Source organism: Nilaparvata lugens, chromosome 1 (genome assembly GCF_014356525.2).
Source record: "Nilaparvata lugens isolate BPH chromosome 1, ASM1435652v1, whole genome shotgun sequence".
Classification (NCBI taxonomy): domain Eukaryota; kingdom Metazoa; phylum Arthropoda; class Insecta; order Hemiptera; family Delphacidae; genus Nilaparvata; species Nilaparvata lugens.
The window spans coordinates 5,935,793-5,953,590 of NC_052504.1; the positions used below are offsets into that span (position 1 = coordinate 5,935,793).

General features: G+C 35.6%; 1 protein-coding gene across 2 annotated transcripts in view; it reads right to left on the minus strand.

The window, feature by feature from the left end:
- Positions 1 to 404: 404 nt before the first annotated feature.
- The window catches only part of LOC111059895 (polypeptide N-acetylgalactosaminyltransferase 13), a 52,060-nt gene continuing 34,666 nt past the window's right edge, over positions 405 to 17,798 (minus strand). For both annotated transcript variants that reach the window (XM_039428865.1, XM_039428860.1), the window contains exons 9-12: positions 16,986 to 17,166; positions 14,454 to 14,596; positions 10,815 to 11,126; positions 405 to 4,006 (exon numbers count right to left, since the gene is read on the minus strand). In XM_039428865.1, coding sequence (XP_039284799.1) covers positions 3,872 to 4,006; positions 10,815 to 11,126; positions 14,454 to 14,596; positions 16,986 to 17,166 — 771 coding nt within the window. In that variant the 3' untranslated portion in view covers positions 405 to 3,871. The remainder of the gene's footprint in view (positions 4,007 to 10,814; positions 11,127 to 14,453; positions 14,597 to 16,985; positions 17,167 to 17,798) is intronic.

Genomic DNA, 17,798 nt, shown 5'->3' on the forward strand with positions numbered 1-17,798 from the left:
AGTAGGGCCGACATCTTGATCGAATTGATTCCCCAATCATCATCCTCAAGGTCCACTTCTGTAATCTGAACACTTCCACCACTAGAATTTCCCCAAAAAATAATTCCTTAGGTTAGGAGTGAGTGAAACAGAGAGAAAACAATTGGTAGCTTGAACTAATTGATAAATAACCAATTGGTAGCTTAGTAAGTGGTAGCTTCCAATAACTAAGTGGATAAGTTTTCACTTCGGTATGTGAAGATCCACTCTACATACCACCTAAATGAAATCAGCACAAGCTACTAGATGGTTCAGTGGAGATAGACTATAGAATACTTAAGCTATATCACTAAGCGCCAAAAGATTGTAACTATTTATAACTTTGTAACTAAAAGAGAATAGATGCACAACAATAATAACGAATATTACTATAGAATTGTAAAACTGGTTTTATTGTACAAAAGATTAAATCTATGATTTCTAAATGTATAAAGTGTATTATAAAAATATATTGTTGTAATTAATGTTTGCAGTTCTAATTTATTACATCACTATAAAACGTTACCGTATTCATACGAATCTTTTTAATATTTCAATCACACAATTCCAGGACACAAACAAGCAATTTATGTTCCAGCTTATGAAATACAAAATTATCTAAAGTACAAAACTTATCCGACTAAAAAAATAGTGAGATAAACAAAACGAATGGAATATTACATTATTCCAGATTGCACAAAGAATTATTAAACTAAAAAGAGCTGAGCTCAATTAGTAACTAAATCGATAAGAAAAACAATATACAAAACAAATTGATAGTATTTCAATTTAACCTAGATAAATTTAGTAGTCTAACTAAATCGATAAGAAAATCATATACAAAACAAATTAATAGTATTTCAACTTAACCCAGATAAATTTTGTGACTGAGAAATAGATACATATACTAAATCATAAAATCTAATAGAAACTAATTGTTATTCTACACTAATCAAACTAAATTGATACAGACAAAAAATCGTACAGACACTAATAGAAACTTATAAGAAATACTATAAACTATAATGTAATACTAAATGCAGTATTTAAAATACTATAAACTAACTGTTACAAACATTGATAGAAACTTCCAAAAATATAAATGTATATACAAATATTGATAGAAACTCTTGAAATAAAAAATACTATAAGCTAATTTTTAATACAAAATCATAGAAACTTAAAAATCCTAAAAAATATAAATGTTTTTACAAAAATTGATAGAAACTCATGAAATACTATATTCTAATACCCTGAACTTTGTTCAATTAAAGCATGGCTAAAAAAATCAGATTGGTTTATATTGTGTAACAGATTGTAAATTTTACAGAAATGTAAATTAATAAAAACTTATTATAATTAGTATATTATGTAAAAGCTTACAAGTTATAATAAAATTAATACTTTTATGTTCATCGATGCATTACGATTATATCAATTCTTAATCGGATCTAAGAGAATAGGAAGATTTTAAATAGGGAGCTCTCTATAACTTACATGCTACATCATAAAGTATCATGTATTTAGTATTTACGTATATACATGTATCATGTATTTAAGTATTTTATCATGATCCGTGGTGTAGTGGATAGAGTGCCTGCGTAGCAGCATAGAGATCCCGGGTTCAAACCCTCTCAATACCAAAAGTTTTTTAACCAGATCACTCCGGTGTTATCGGATGGGCACGTTAAACTGTCGGTCCCGGCTGAAGTATGACAGTCGTAAGGCCCATTGACGGCTTAAATGATATATTTAGGCGGTGGGACCTTCCCGCAAGGGACTCCCCACCAACAAAAGCCATACGAATTTACTTTTTTTTATCATGAAGTATTTCATAAAATATTTCCGTTTTGTTGAAAAATAGATAACCAAGAAGAAATATTGTCGAAATTAAATAAAGATCATCAAGTACCTTTTAAATATTTTAGTACCTAATTAATATTTGCACTTGAAAATGGCTCTGAGTGAAACAAAACATGTTGTGAATTGATAAAATATAAAAATGGAACTTGATGATTCTCACTCAATTTCAATAATATGTAGCCCTATAAAATAAAGGAACAGGAGGATAATTTACCAAGACGACATTTAGTTTTGATATTCCGACATTTGATCCTAATCTAGTAATGAAATTAAGAGCCCTGATTGCTCTTTAAGAGCGCTCTAAAGCAATAAGTAAGGTACCCACAATTATGTGAGAAATGAATTTCCACCAAGATAACACTTGAGCTTCGATACTCGGACATTAAAATTTGATCTCAGTTTGGCAATGAAAACAGAGCCTCAATTGTTCTGAAGTGTGGTCCACGCTACAATGGCAGTAGAGAAAGATAGGAAGATAGCGTTGCCGATTCTCTGCCTTGCCACTGGCTTCTATAGAGGATAGCTAATACCGGTAATTTGATATAATATTAACTGTCCATTCTTGTTGAAAATAATCAATTATATTCTATTCGAAACAGGAATATAGTTTTCAAAGATTATATAAATGAGTCAATCTATGATTAATGATTATAATATTGAATAAATTAATCAGAATTACATCAATGATGATTTTTCATGATTTTTTTTAGCACTACAGCCCAATATGAGCTTTGGCCGCCTCCACTACAGCTCTCCACGCTTCTCGGTCCTCTGTTAATTGTCTCCATCCTCTATATCCCATTTTTTGGAGACGTCTCTCACTTCATCTTCCATCTTATTCTCGGCCTTCCTATCTTTCTTCTTGAATGTAGCCTCTCCTTGAATATTATTTTAGGCATTCTGTTTTCGTTCATTCTACAGATATGTCCAAACCATCTAAGCCGCTGTGCCTTAATAAATTTTACAATATTTCGGCCTTTTATCAATGCCTCGAGCTCTGAATTAGTTCTTCTCCTCCACTCCTCTCCTTCTTTAACTGGACCATAAATCTTTCTTAGGATTTTCCTTTCAAAAACGCCTAAATGGTTTTTGTCTTCTTTTGTTAACGTCCAAGATTCACAGCCGTACGTTACAACAGGTCGAATTAGGCTCTCATATATTTTAAGTTTCGTGTTTCTACATATGAGCCTGTTCTTCAAAAGTTTCATGTTACTGAAGTATGCTCTATTTCCAGCCAATACTCTTTGCTTTATGCTGTAACCCATCTTGTTCTCGTTATTTAGTTCAACCCCCAAGTAGCTGAAGTTCCTTACACCTTGAAAGTTTTTATTTCCAATTCGGAGGTTTTGTGGAACACTTCTTGCTTGACTACTTGATATTTTCATGTACCTCGTTTTTCTTTCATTCACTATCATGCCAATCTTATTCGCCTCTCTTTCTAGCAACAATTCATGATTTAGTTTAAATATTTTGTTGATCAATTGTATATCTACATTGTTGAAAAACGGTCTGGCAACGTTGCGAAGCGAAAGAGAGATAGCTCTATCTGCTTTGTCGAATGATAGACCAGAATAGCATCAACATTGTTAATCGAATACTGCCATTATAACGTGGACCTCATTATAGTAGAGGGCTCCAGCCGAAACTCAGACATTAATCAAAAGAGATCAAATTAAGATCAACTAAGGCGGGATGCACACCGGAGAAACGCATTTCGTGAAGCCCTCTTTCATGAAACTAGTTTCATGCAATCCGTTTCACTCGCGCATGCATACAAAAGAAACGTTCCCTGCTTATCAGTCGATTGCGAGCAACTTTCGTTTCACGTTTCCTGAAACTTTTTTCACGAAACGCGTTTCTCCGGTGTGCATCCCGCCTAAGGTCCGTATGAAAACACATTGTGATAGATGCAAATAAACGTGGTTTCACGTTAAATGTAGTTGGTGCATATAGATGTGCAGTAGCGAAATTCGGATCACTATTTGGTGATTTACTTCCAAGGCACAGACTCTAGAGTCCACTGTTGACTGGGATAGGTGTTGCAGGCAGCTAGGGCTAGACCTTCGTCGCCTTCCTGAGGCAGATCCAGGCAGAGACCCGAACTCACGTGACGGAGGGCTCCGCTCTGAAAAAATTCAAATTCAAATTTATTGATTCTCAAAAAATATAAAACACTTTCAAGACAAAAAAATATATATATAAGAATCTACACCTGCAAGGAAACCCTGTGCGCAGGTGTGAGTTGCAATATAAATGTTTTTCAAAAATATTTAACAAAAATGATCCAAAACAAATTTCTTGAAAAAATACAGAATAAAAACTAGTACTTAATAATAAAGAGGATACTGAAAATAAAGGAACGGAAGGAGAAAAGACGGAAAAGGCCAAGAAGAAAGAAGAAGACGAAGAAGAAGGAGGGAACGGTAAGAGGTAGGTAAGTCAACTGCAACCATGGAGTAGACGAAAATTAGTTTATTTAAAACAATTTTTCCTCGATTTTATTTGCTATTATCCATTTATCTATGTCTGATCTAAGCCTTTGGTTTATGTTTGTTTTTTCAAGAATATTTAAGGGAATGTGGTTTATTAATTTATTGGAAATATAAGAAAACTGTCTCCTACACACATTCAAGTCCATTCTGACAAATTGGAAAATGTCTCGCGCGGGGCGCAAGCCCAAAAGAGATTCTCGAGGTTCAAATAAATTTTTATTTTTTATAATATAGACTGTAATGAAGACTGTAAATTTTGTCTTCAGAAATTCAGAGAGATTTGAGGGAAATGTAGTTTGCCATGGCTATAGCACAAGAGCAAAGAGTTCAGCTGTATATCAGTACCCCGCTCACAGACTGACACTTTTGGAAAAAGGACCATATTATTCGGGACTGAAGCTCTTCAATTGTCTACCTGAAAGAATACGGTTATGTGGTAGTCATAGGCTTTTCTTGTCTTCAATTACTAATGTACTTGTGGAAGCGTGTCCCTATACAATGGAGGAATGTTGTGGTGCCTTCATACTTTGAGTTGATACAGATGGATACACTTTGCATAGAAGGAATGTTCATGACATGTTACATGCCACTTGAGCTCTGCTCAGATTTGTGGCTTCACGTAACAAATGACAATAATAATAATATATAGTACCAAATTTTTTATGAAAAGTTGTCGAACTGTTAAAACCTTGAACTCCCTGAATAAATCTTTTGTTGGAAAAAGTCTGGGTTTGCCTAGAATAGTTTTTAAAAGATGTTTTTGAATAATGAAAAGTTTTGTGAAATGCGCATTCAAAGCTCCCCCCCCAAGCCCGTATGCCATATTGAACACAATTAAATACAATTTATCAGTTTAAATGAACACAATTTATATCCGTTTTTGAACTATTTTTAACGACACTACAGTCTATCTTTGAATACTAGTAGTTCTGTGAACAGTAGACCTCACGCAGTATTCTCATCCACAAGTACCTGATTGAAACTATAGACCTTATGGAAATACAGCAATAGACTGGCTTCTCCACACATCTGTGTAATCACTTGTCAGCTGATTTATGATGAATAATTCTATAGTCTGATTTTTACTCTAATATTGGCGTATGAAGGAGGCTCCTTTTTCCTTTAATATTATCCTTGAAATGCAAAATTTCCAAAAACCTTGTATATACATCGACGCGCAATTTAAAATTGGAACATACCTGTCAAATTTCATGAAAATCTATTACCGCGTTTCGCCGTAAATGCGCAACATAAAAACATTAAGAGAAATGCCAAACCGTCGACTTGAATCTTAGACCTCACTTCGCTCGGTCAATTAGTTATTAAAACTAGTAATCACTGTGGAGCGCTTTCGGATTTTTAGAATCCATTCTCAACACTTTAGTTCAAAAACCGATTATTTCTTGCAGTTCGTCATAGATAATGAAATAGATGAGTACGATGATTTATATCATGCTTAGACTAGATTATACATTCAGATAGATAGATTACAGATTAAATTCAGCCACAATTGGGTCGCCAGAGATCAGTCATTGATGACCGAGGGTATAAAGCACGCTAGGACACCAGTGAGACACCAGGATTGGTTGCGCGCTGGCGCCTCGAATGAAACACCAGTCAGGTCGCCAAAATCTGGTAATTGCAATAAGCAATCTAGGCCCTGTTTCATGAGAAAATACAAGCTAATATTTTAGTAATTCCCCATTCTAATAACAAGCCGACTACTAATATTATTAATTTAAGGGGTTATAATACAAGGGGTCCAAGTGACATATTGTTAGTTTCGAGAAAATTGAGTCTAAAGTTTACTTACATTAATTAATTCTTCATTCATGAAATGAATATAGAAATGATATTCACTTATTCATATAACTATTCAGTATACTTTTACCAAATCAAACGTACAGTTTCATGTCTCAAATTATGCTTCCCTTTCTCAATTATCAGCTAAATAGTGATAAGAAGTATCACTTGTACCCCTTGTTTACCAAACAAAACTCTATTGTCTAGCTACACATAAATCTATCAAATTTACCAGCAATTGAACAATGATTAATGACCTCATTGCAATATTATCTGATTCGCTAATTGGTTCTTGAGGTATTTTTTGCTTGGTGACATGGCTTAATCAAGGGTAAATTTAATTTGATGGATACGAGCAACCGGTGTCCTGTAAACAAGGGATCCAAGTCACTTGAACCCCTTGTTTAATCAAATAAACAGGAAAATTTTACACCAGATGTCAGCACTGATTAGACTTACGCTTATACCAACGTTAGTAGACAAAAGGTTGATCACTCACAGGTGTATGATTCAAAGTGGTGGGGGGAACGCCAGCGTGACGTCACGTGTAGTAAAAATGTTCTAGAGTAACCACACTGAGCATACAGTTTATTCACTGTATCTTCAAATATATTTTCGTTTAATCTCCTCAAGATTGACCTAGAACTTTAAAATTCTCCATACTTATAGCGAATGAATCACCGATTCTAATGATGTTGTTAAATATTTCAAGTTCATTCAACTTTTATGAATAAAATGAAGTTGAAAGTTTTTCATGAATGTAAAAACGTGACACGAAAAAGTTAATAAGCTGGAAAAGCGTTAGTAGACAATGTTATACTATTATAATTTCAGATTAACCCTTAAAAAATCTTGATAAACCAATGCATCGCAATAAACCGATCCCGATAAATCCGATGAATTTCATTCATTGTAAATGCACTGAACACATGCTGGTATCGAGCACATGTTCTACGAGAATCAAAATATCTCATCCCCGGAATTCACAAGCTGATGTACAGCCAAACCCAAACTACAAAATATAAACACGACCTAGAAGATGAAGAAACCTTAAGGGTTTGAAAGGGAAGGTTAGGAGGTGGGGTTTTTGCTTTTATATGGCAAAATGCTTGTATTATTCAAATGTTTTAATAATTATTGTAAAGCAGAAACAGAAAGCTAGCATGTCAGAAAATGTTTGTGTTATATAATTTGACTATACGACACCATATGATTTTCAAGAATGCGATATTCTGCCTACTCTGTACTACAGTCTACGTCACGGCTGCAGTTCCCCCACTCCAATTGCATTTCAACGAAAATACTATAGATGAGTGACCAACCTTCTAATATAATAATATAATAATAATAATTCGTTTATTTCACTGCATTTTTACAATAATTCGTAATACAAATACATACATTAAACATAATGGTTGAACTTACAATTGGTAATACAAATACATACCTTAAGAATTATTGAACATAGATAATAATATTAAGCATGTAACAGAAAAAACCACAGTGCATCCCTCTTTAGGCTAACCTGTGTTGAGGGTGTCTCGCTCTCTAGTTGAGTCAACTTAATTATAATACAATAACAATTTTGAGGTATCAAACAATAAAGTAAATTTTATACAATAATCAGTGTTCTGTCTACTAACTTTGCGCTTATACCACTTGTATACTAGATTTGTATCACTTTCAGCTATCGATTACTGTAGCTAACTCAAAAAAATGAAAAATGTCACTTGACCCCTTGTATTCTGACCCCCTAAATTCGAATTTCCTCATGCAATAACCCAGGGACTTATTGTAATGAAGGCAATAAGAACTAATACCCCAAGACTCGTTCGAAAACTTGGTGACCCACTGGTTGCTGAAGCTGGTGGCCGAATGTAACTTGAGCCTTAAATTTACGCTACATCATGTATGTAAACATGACATGTAGGTATTGATTAATATTTTTGATGACTGGATAAGTACATTAAAGCTGGATTCTCATACAACAATGAACAGTGAAATAGTTATTTGTGCAACTAGTGCGCAAAGTGACAGTTTGCTGCACCGAAAGAAACGTTTACGCCCGAGCCGTAGGCGAGGGCGGAATGGTTTGTTGAGTGCAGCAGAGGAACTTTGCGCACGTATTTCACATTAAGTTTTTCCTACAGTTACCATTGAATATGAAAAGTGGGTAATTATGGGTAAAATTGCCTGGAATGCATCAAATGTTTTTCTGTGTAATTTTATTATTGATAAAAACCTTAATCCTAAAATCCTAAAGTCCTCGTTGTCCTTGGTTATAATATATAATGTAATAATTAGCGCGTTGTGCTTCGTTGCACCTCTGCTCACTATAGCAGCCACAGCAGTCACTGTTACCAACTTCATTTTGATTTTGCTGCACTGTTGCTCCATATAACCTACTAAGTATTTTGCGTTGCCATGTTGCAAATCTGGAGTGCAGAAAAATTTTTCCCGCACTAGAGCGGAAAAGTGATTCTTTGCGTTCTGTAATCAGTGCAGCAATGGCCACTTTTCAACGTAACTGTAGGAAAATATAATTCCTAAAGTTCTAATTCCATTCAGCCCGGCCGAGCAAGTATGAATAGTCCCATAACAACGTATGGGAATTATTTTTTCACTGGCACTGTTGTGTGGGAATCCAGAAATCAACCTGCAAGAATGGAGCGTTTGGTATTTTTCATTCCTGAAAGTTGTGGAACTTTCTGATTCATTCCATCTACTTTTAAAATTGAATGGATAAATTAATACAAAACTGTAAGGATGAATTAAATCTAACATCAAGCAGGATGCGTTTGATATAGTCCTATTTTCAGTGCGAAAGGGTATGCAAGCTGAGTTCTATTAACTGATTCATTCCATCGTCAATCCTATCTAACTTAAAAGTGAATGGATTAATCAACGATCAAGTTAAATGGATTTGGTTATCACGTAGAAGACGTTTGATACATTCTCAGGCCCGGTTGCACGAAAGCAGGTTAATTTTTAATCGTGATTAATTTCAGAGAAGGGTTTTTCGAGAAGAAAAAGCTTTTCGCCACACTGCACAGAAAGCAGCTGTTTTCCAGTCCCTACGTAGATCTGAAAGACCTTGTTTGCAGACGACGTCAGAAAAGGGTTTCTTTTCCGGTCTAGGCCAGAAAGTTGTCTCTTTCCAGCCGCTCATGGAAGTAGTTAATAAGTCATCCGCTAGATCGGGCGAGTGTCCACTTTCATCATCAGCTGAAGTCGCCATGATTTCAGTTCCAGTTTCGAATCAAACTAATTCGCTTCGCAACCAGTTTTATTCAATTATTTATTGTTGATTAGTGCATTCCGAATTTTCAAAAATGCTTGAAGATGACTGTGGTATTCCAAGTGAAATTTTGAAAGAATCTGAAATCCTGACTGCAAATCTTCTACCACTAAAATCAAGAGATAGGTACGATAGCTTAACGAGTATTCTTTATTTTGTATTCTTTATTTATTTTGTGGAGTGATCCGTGGTCTAGTGGATAGAGTGCTTGCGTAGCAGCATAGAGATCCCGGGTTCAAACCCCACTGAGAGCCAAAAGTTTTTTAAACAGATCACTCCCGTGTTATCGGATGGGCACGTTAAACTGTCGGTCCCGGCTGAAGTATGACAGTCGTAAGGCCCATTGACGGCTTAAATTATATATTCAGGCGGTGGAACATTCCCGCAAGGAACTCCCCACCAACAAAAGCCATACGAATTTATTTTTTTTTTTATTTATTTTGTCAGCAATACTGTAGTGTGGCGAAAAATATCGTTCGCACCACGGGCAAAAATGTTTTTCTGCTCTAGGTGCGAAATATACTATTGTGTACCGGCACTCAGTCGCTATAGTAGGGTACACGTTATAATGACAGTTGGGAAAGATCGGTGAACAGAATCGTTGCCGATTATCTTCCTTGCCACTGCCTCTTATAGAAGATGGATGATACCAGAATATCTGATGTTAATATTTACTGTTCATTCTATTAACATTAAATGATCAATTATATTTTATTTCTAAAGAAAAATATTTTTATGATTAAATAATAAACTTCTCTAATTAGGATTGAATATATTGTTAATTAGTTATATTTCTTGATTGATAAAAAACGATCTGGCAACATTGCGGAGCTAGAAAAGGATAGCGCTATCTGATTTCTCGAATGATAGACAAGGATAACAACTGGATTGCAATGTTATGCAAATACTGCCATTATAACGTGGGCATCACTATGAGTAACTAACTTTATAATATCCTAATCAAAATACTTCTTTGAACATCGAAAGCGTGGTGCACAAGCCTTAAGGGCCCCATACACTAGGGAACTCGGATCGGTGTATGGGGAAAATTGGCGAACCGCGAACCAAATTCGTGACAAACTTGGTCTTCAATCTGGATAAAAAACTTTGTTCGGTTCGTCCGCCAGGGCGATATATTCTATCTATATATATTCAATATATTTTCTTCCCACAGCAGCTGCAAACTTTGAAACTCTCATCTCTAGACCCCGAAATACACTGAAGTAACGAACGGTTGTTCGCTCTCCCCACTACAGTGTGTGGGCAAATCCTACACGAACTTGGTTCCTCGATCCAAGTTCCCTAGTGTATGGGGCCCTTTATTGTGAATATCTACTCACCTGTTGGTTGTAGGTCCACGCCTGTCGCGCATGCCCAGTGCACGCAATGACCTTGACCTTGAGCACAGCTGTGGAGGCGCCCTCTTTGGGCGGCGCATCCAAGCACACCGACTCGTCAGTCATCAGTGGTGCGCCGGTATCAGTTCCAGTTCCAGTATCAGTGTCAGTGATCGCCGTCCGATCCATGACGAACATCTGGCGCAGTGCGGCCGGCTCCACACAGTGGCCCAGCCGCGCCGGACCCATCGGTTGGTTGAGACTGCCCTTGCGGTTCGGCTTCTCCAGGCATTCGCCGCGTATTCGGTGCTTGATCTGCACACAATCAACAACCAAACAGTTGTGAATAGATGGAAGATTTTATTAGAAACTAGCAGGTAACCCGTGCTTTGCAAGGGTTTAATTAAACACTTGACAAACTGAAAACTTGACCGAGTGGAATTTTGTAGAGTTTGAAATAGGCCTATAACAATCCTTGGTAAATTAAGAATCTATATATGAAAAATTTCAAGTTAATCAGTCCACTAGTTCAGACGTGATGATACGTCATTCGTGAATTTTCTATCCCGTACGTGTATAAGCCAATTCTTTACTTTATTAAATTACTAGCAGGTAACCCGTGCTCCGCAAGGGTCTATTTTGAAACTTGACAAACTGAAAACTTGACCGAGTGGAATCTTGTAGAGTTTGAAATAGGCCTACAACCATCCTCTGTTAATTAAGAATCTATATGCAAAATTTCAAGTTGATCAGTCCAGTAGTTCAGACGTGATGATGCGTCAAACATAATTTTCCTATCCCGTACGTGTGTATGAGCCTACTCTTTCCTTTATTATAGTTAAGTTCTTCAACTTGGTGCTAACCTAAAATAGTGTCAGAACTCAAATCTTGTTTAGAAACCTTCATGAACTTAATGCCAACCTGACAAAATTTGACTGGTAATTAATTACTAATTAATTAGTTGCCAATTTTAACCATCTGTTTCGAAGAGGTAACCATCTGTTTCTCTTTAGATTATAGTTCTATACAAAGACCTTAAAGAGATATAGACCCACAATGCCTATGCCTTCCCAATGATAGCTCTTACTTGAAATTGAAGGCCGCCATTGGGGTATTTTAGCACGAGATATTATATCTATATATTTGTAATACTATAGATTACAAAGGCATTGGTATGTAAAGTGTGTACAGACTTTCGCTCTGCTCCGCAACCGAACGTCACTCCAGCAGAGCGATTGATGATCGACCGGCGAGCAACAGTGGTTCGACCGGGGAACGCGAGAAGATCTAACATCTTTCGTAACGTTCATGATGGGTGCGTGGGCGGAGCGTCTGTGGTTCGATGGTGGTACGAGGGCGGTACGAGGGAGGAGCGTGCTCGGTGCGGGTTGGAAGCGCGAATATGTGTACGCAGCTTTATAATCTCATAGGTTGCCCCCTCAATGGCCGATTTCAATTCCAAGTACGACACTAGCGCTGCATGTCAGTCTATGCATCTTTAAGGTCTTTGGTTCTATATAAACATATAGGTATGTACATCATGTTCCATGAATGAAATTTGAACATTAATTCTGAAAAATCTAGAAGGAAAATTGGAATTTGGGCTTCGAGGTGCACGAGATTGATATTTTTAGAATGCATGTGCAAAATTTGGAGATCTAAATCATTTCCGTTTTAGAGATCTAAATCATTTAAAACCGAAATTCGTATTATATTTTTTATTCTTTATTTGTCTCCACGAATGTAATAGTTAATTTTCAGCTTTTGAACTCGCAGCAGGCGCTCAGGTTTTCCTTGCCGGCTGTGCCAACAAGTAATATTTATTTTGTTCTATTGTAAAAAACTTAAATTATTCGAATTGTATTGTATAATTTAAATTATAGTAAGTTTTATAATGTAATTTTGTTTTTGGCAAATAAATTATTATTTCCGTTTTTCCGGAATGCAATCCACAAGTTAACATGTTTTCATAAGAACAAGCACAACCCTACTCTCTCTTATTACATAGATAGATTGCAGTTAACCAACCGCTGGAATATATATAATTATATATATATATATTATGAATATTATGTATGATGATTTCCTTCTACTATTTAGTTATTTGGCCAATATTTGCAGCTGCAGAAGTCCTTAATTCTAAAACTTGACTTTTATTGGATATCTATAATACTCGTACAATAAAGGAAAGAATTGGCTTATACATGTATGGGATAGGAAATTCACAAATGACGCATCATCACGTCTAAACTACTGGACTGATTAACTTGAAATTTGGCATAAAGATACTTGATTTACCGAGGATGGATATAGGCCATTGTTCATGATTTCAGTAGGTCGAGTTTTCGGTTTGTCAAGTGTTTAATTAGACCCTTGCGGAACACGGGTTACCTGATATAGTTTGAATTAATTTATACAGTAATTGTAAATAGGTTGTTTGTCACTTGTCCTGCCGTTAGTGGCCACCCTAATCAGTACATTGGATGAATAAAAACACAATAAATGTTGTAGGCCTATTTTATACTGGAAATGTTTTATTATTAGTTTTTTTCCCAAAGCGATGATTTTAATGGCCTTTTCAAGGTATGTCTTCAGTTTGATCTCTAATTCAGTAGAAGAGACAACACATTGGCCCGATTGCACTAAAGGCTGTTTGATTTTAACTGTGATTTAACTTAAAAACGTCTTCCGATTCTCTTATTGGTTCTCGTGGCATTTGCCCTTCATTTAATCATCGTTAAAACTTAACATACCATTGTGCAACCGGGTAATTGTGTTCATCATTGAAAAATTCTACAATATATTTTAATACATTGGACTACAAGATATGATTTGACAAGCAAATCAGAGAGATTTTCTGCCAATACGCATGAATCGAGGTTGACCTAACAAGTGATGTGGCATAATTTATGATACTTTTGACATCATGAATTTCTGCAAAAAATGATAGAATTTCAACACCGAAACTGTCGGGAATGATAATACTTGACAAGAGAAACAAAAATATGTAATCGAATTGGCGAAATTCACTCTAGCTGAAGAAATATCAGCATTCCAAAATAAGTTATTATTTTTCTCATCAGAGAGGAGGGAATTTTTTGTTTTAGGAAATAACTCATCCTGTATTGTAGCAAAAAGTGTCATATTATGCCACATCACTTGTTAGGTCAACCTGTATTCATAGCTCAAAAATCAAGAAAATAAGTGAGATTTACATTCTTCTGCCAATTAAACGAAATGAATTTTGTAAAAAATGATAAAATTTCAAAATCAGTCAAGCTGTCAGGAATGATAAACTTTGATAGATACTCTGAATTTAGTAAATTAATATGTTTTTGAAACATCTTATTCTCCCATAAGTTGAAAAATTTACAAAATAATTATTATATTATCCTTCAGAAACAATACAGCCCAAAGGTATATTACCTGTTAGGGAATTTGTTGTTTTGGATTTTTATGGCTAATGAATTTGAACTTGGACGATTCGATTAAACAGATCATTAGTTATGAATAGAGTCACTTGTATTTTTTTGTTGTAGAGTAACTTGTTCTTACAATTGTTGTGAAAGTGAAGAAGAATCAATAAATATTATTATTAATCATTATAATCAGTAACTGTTTGATTGCATTGCATTGGCTTACCCTTCCGAAGAATCGTTTGTCTGTAGGGAAGAAGTGCTGAGGCCAAACATTATCCAAGTACCATTGGAAGCTGTGGCACTGCAGCTGACTTCTCAACTGGAGGCGATCTCTGATTGCTTGACGGTCTCGAACTTTTTCAGCTTCTGAAATTATCAACAATCTCCAACTTAATTCTAATGCTCAACTTTTATTTGATTAGTATCATTCAAATCAAATTTTATTCACAAGTAAACAGAATACAATACATAAAAGCCTAGTTTAGTCCAACCTCACGTACTGTCTGGACAGCTTCATTTTAAATCCAACTTATTTTTTCAAATGTGAACGTGGTCATGTGATACATGATTTCGATACAGAATTTCAAAAGAGAAATAATGGTGGAACCCGCACATCGATATCTCAAACCATTTCAATTATCTCAACATTTTGAAGATACTAATAAATGATAAAAAAATGGAATGAATGAATACCTAAATTGAGTATAATCAAGTGTTAGTGAACACAAATAGTAGCTTCTACTCACAAATTTAACACTTTGAACAAAACAAATTTTGTCATAGCAAATTTGTCAACGTCATAGCAACTGCTATCACAAGTAAAATTTTATGTTAAAATTACAGATCCTATACCTATATAAGGATCCTGGATCCTATATAAATCCTATACTATTAAACGAGCAATTTCTATTTAGATGTTTATCGATATAATTATATAAAAGCGAAATGGCACTCACTGACTGACTGACTCAATCACTCACTCACTACCGGACCAAAAACGTTCAAATTTGGTAGGTATGTTCAGTTGGCCCTTTAGAGGCGCACTAAGAAATCTTTTGGCAATATTTTAACTCTAAGGGTTTAAAGTTCGTCTTTTAGCATGTATATTCTTCTTCTCCCAATATAATTGAAATTTCCATATCATATGTTACTATAGAACTATAATCTAGACAGAGTACCTCTTCGAAACAGTTGTTAACTGGCAACTAAATTAATAATTTTGTCAGGTTGGCATTAAGTTGAGTTGACTTTGTTAGGTTGGCACCAAGTTGAAGATTGAAATGCATTTATCGCGGAAAAATTGATTGGGCACTGCTACTTCAATCCTGGGAATATTACTAGCCGTCAGGCTCGCTTCGCTCGCCATATCCGTTTAGCCAGACGTTTAGTCTGGACCCCCGACTGGATTGTCCTAACATATGATAAAAAGCTCAAATGAAAATGCGGGGTCCAGGGGGCGGAGCCCCTGGCTAGACGGATATTGCGAGCGAAGCGAGCCTGCCGGCTAGTATGTTTATATATCTGTATGTGACCGGATCTCAAAAACGGCTCTAACGATTCTCACGAAATTTGGAAGAAAGTAGGTTTATGATATGAAAATTCGATTGCACTAGGTCTCAACCCTGGGATAACTCGCTGAAGGACATTAAAAGGATAAATACGTCATTGGAAAAACAGCTGAAATTTTTTTCGTCTGTCGGTACCGTAATGGAAGTGAGTGAGCGAGTGCATGTGTGGGTTATTCCTCAGCTGATCTCACAAGAACAATAATGCAGCAAGAAAAACTTATTTTTGTTTATTTCTCTTTTTTTAGAAAAAAATGTTTACTTCAGAAAGTCCAAAATAGTAACTATATGCTGTTAGTATGGAATAGTACATGGTATATTAACAAATAATGTAGCAAACATAGTAAATAATTCTAAATGGAATTCATAGTATAATTATCTATTTGTAATTGATGATGTGTGTTTTTTGAAGTGTGAATGAATTGTTATTTTGATGAGTGATTGTAGCTTGACCTAGATTTTGATTTGGACTGTAGTATAAATTTGAAAAGGGACAGTTTTGGGCATAAGCCTGTTGATCCTCCTCATATAACTGTAAAAATAATTGTACGACTGAGAAAATGAATAAATAAATATAAACTATAAATTCAATCTTTCGTTACAAATTTTCTATGCTTTTACAATCCAGAGCAAAGCTCGGTCCCCCCCGATATTGTAATATTATACAATACAAAAATTACAGACCGAGCAAGTGTCGTCTAGTCCTGAGACTATGTCATCTAGTCGATCGTCTAGGACTAGTAACAACTGCCGTTCCGACTTTGTCTACATTTTCCGTAGTACGAACTGAACTGAACAGGTGGTTTCCTTTTCATAACAGAACCAGTACTTCTAAACGCTGCAACCCATCGGAGTACAGTACTTTGATCAGGCACTGCAACTCGACGTCCAACTCTAAAATATTGACGGAAAAGCGTTGCACTGATTCATTGTTTCTAAAAAAAACTGTTCGACAGCGAACACACGATGTTGTACGTTCCAACGCTCCATAGCGACGGAAACGGCATAGTATGGGCCATCTCCAACATTCTTTCAAGGTCAATACCCCCTCCCGACGCCGAATAATATTGGAGAGAGAAACATGCGTTTCCTCTGCACCACTTTGTTTTAAAGACAACTAGTTTGTGAATGCTGTTTACTGATTTGACAATAAATTTGATTTGGTATATTTGTGAAAACGTGTGACAAACCTGGCGTGAACTTGAAATAGAACTCTTTCCACTCGTCCATCCAGACAAGAGCGACTCTGGCAAGATTTGCGAACAGAGTCTCAGACACTCCTCCCGGGAAGCTGTAGGGCGACGACTTCCGAAACAGGTGACCGACATGGGAACATGGAGCGATTTCCACTGAGCCACCGCACTGCCAAACCTGCAACATTCAACACCAATTTCTTATTGAATATTCCATAGAATTTGAACTGAATTGTGCACATTTTTTGAAATATCTCAAAAACTTTACTATTGAATCACTTTTTTGTTACTAAATAGAACGACTGGCAGTCAAATTTCTTCAATAAATGAATTTATTCACTTAATGTGACGAGATCTTTCGGAAGGTCCGCCATCGTTCTATTTAAAAAAGTGAAGATATGAACTTGAGACTGGTTGCATTGAGCTCCAAGTTGAATTTTACATACTATTGAATCACTTTTTTGTTACTAAATAAAACGACTGGCAGTCAAATTTCTTCAATAAATGAATTTATTCACTTAATGTGACGAGATCTTTCGGAAGGTCCGCCATCGTTCTATTTAAAAAAGTGAAGATATGAACTTGAGTCTGGTTGCATTGAGCTCCAAGTTGAATTTTACATAATATTTGACCATTTCAAAACATCTCGGTGTCACCAAAATATTATTTAGCCATTGCTTATTGAGATATGGCAAAATCTATGGGGTATTCCATTAATTTGATTGATTGATTGAGTACTTTATTTATGTAGATTACAATATACTGGCTTATACACTTATATACAATGGCTTACAATACAGCAAAATTATA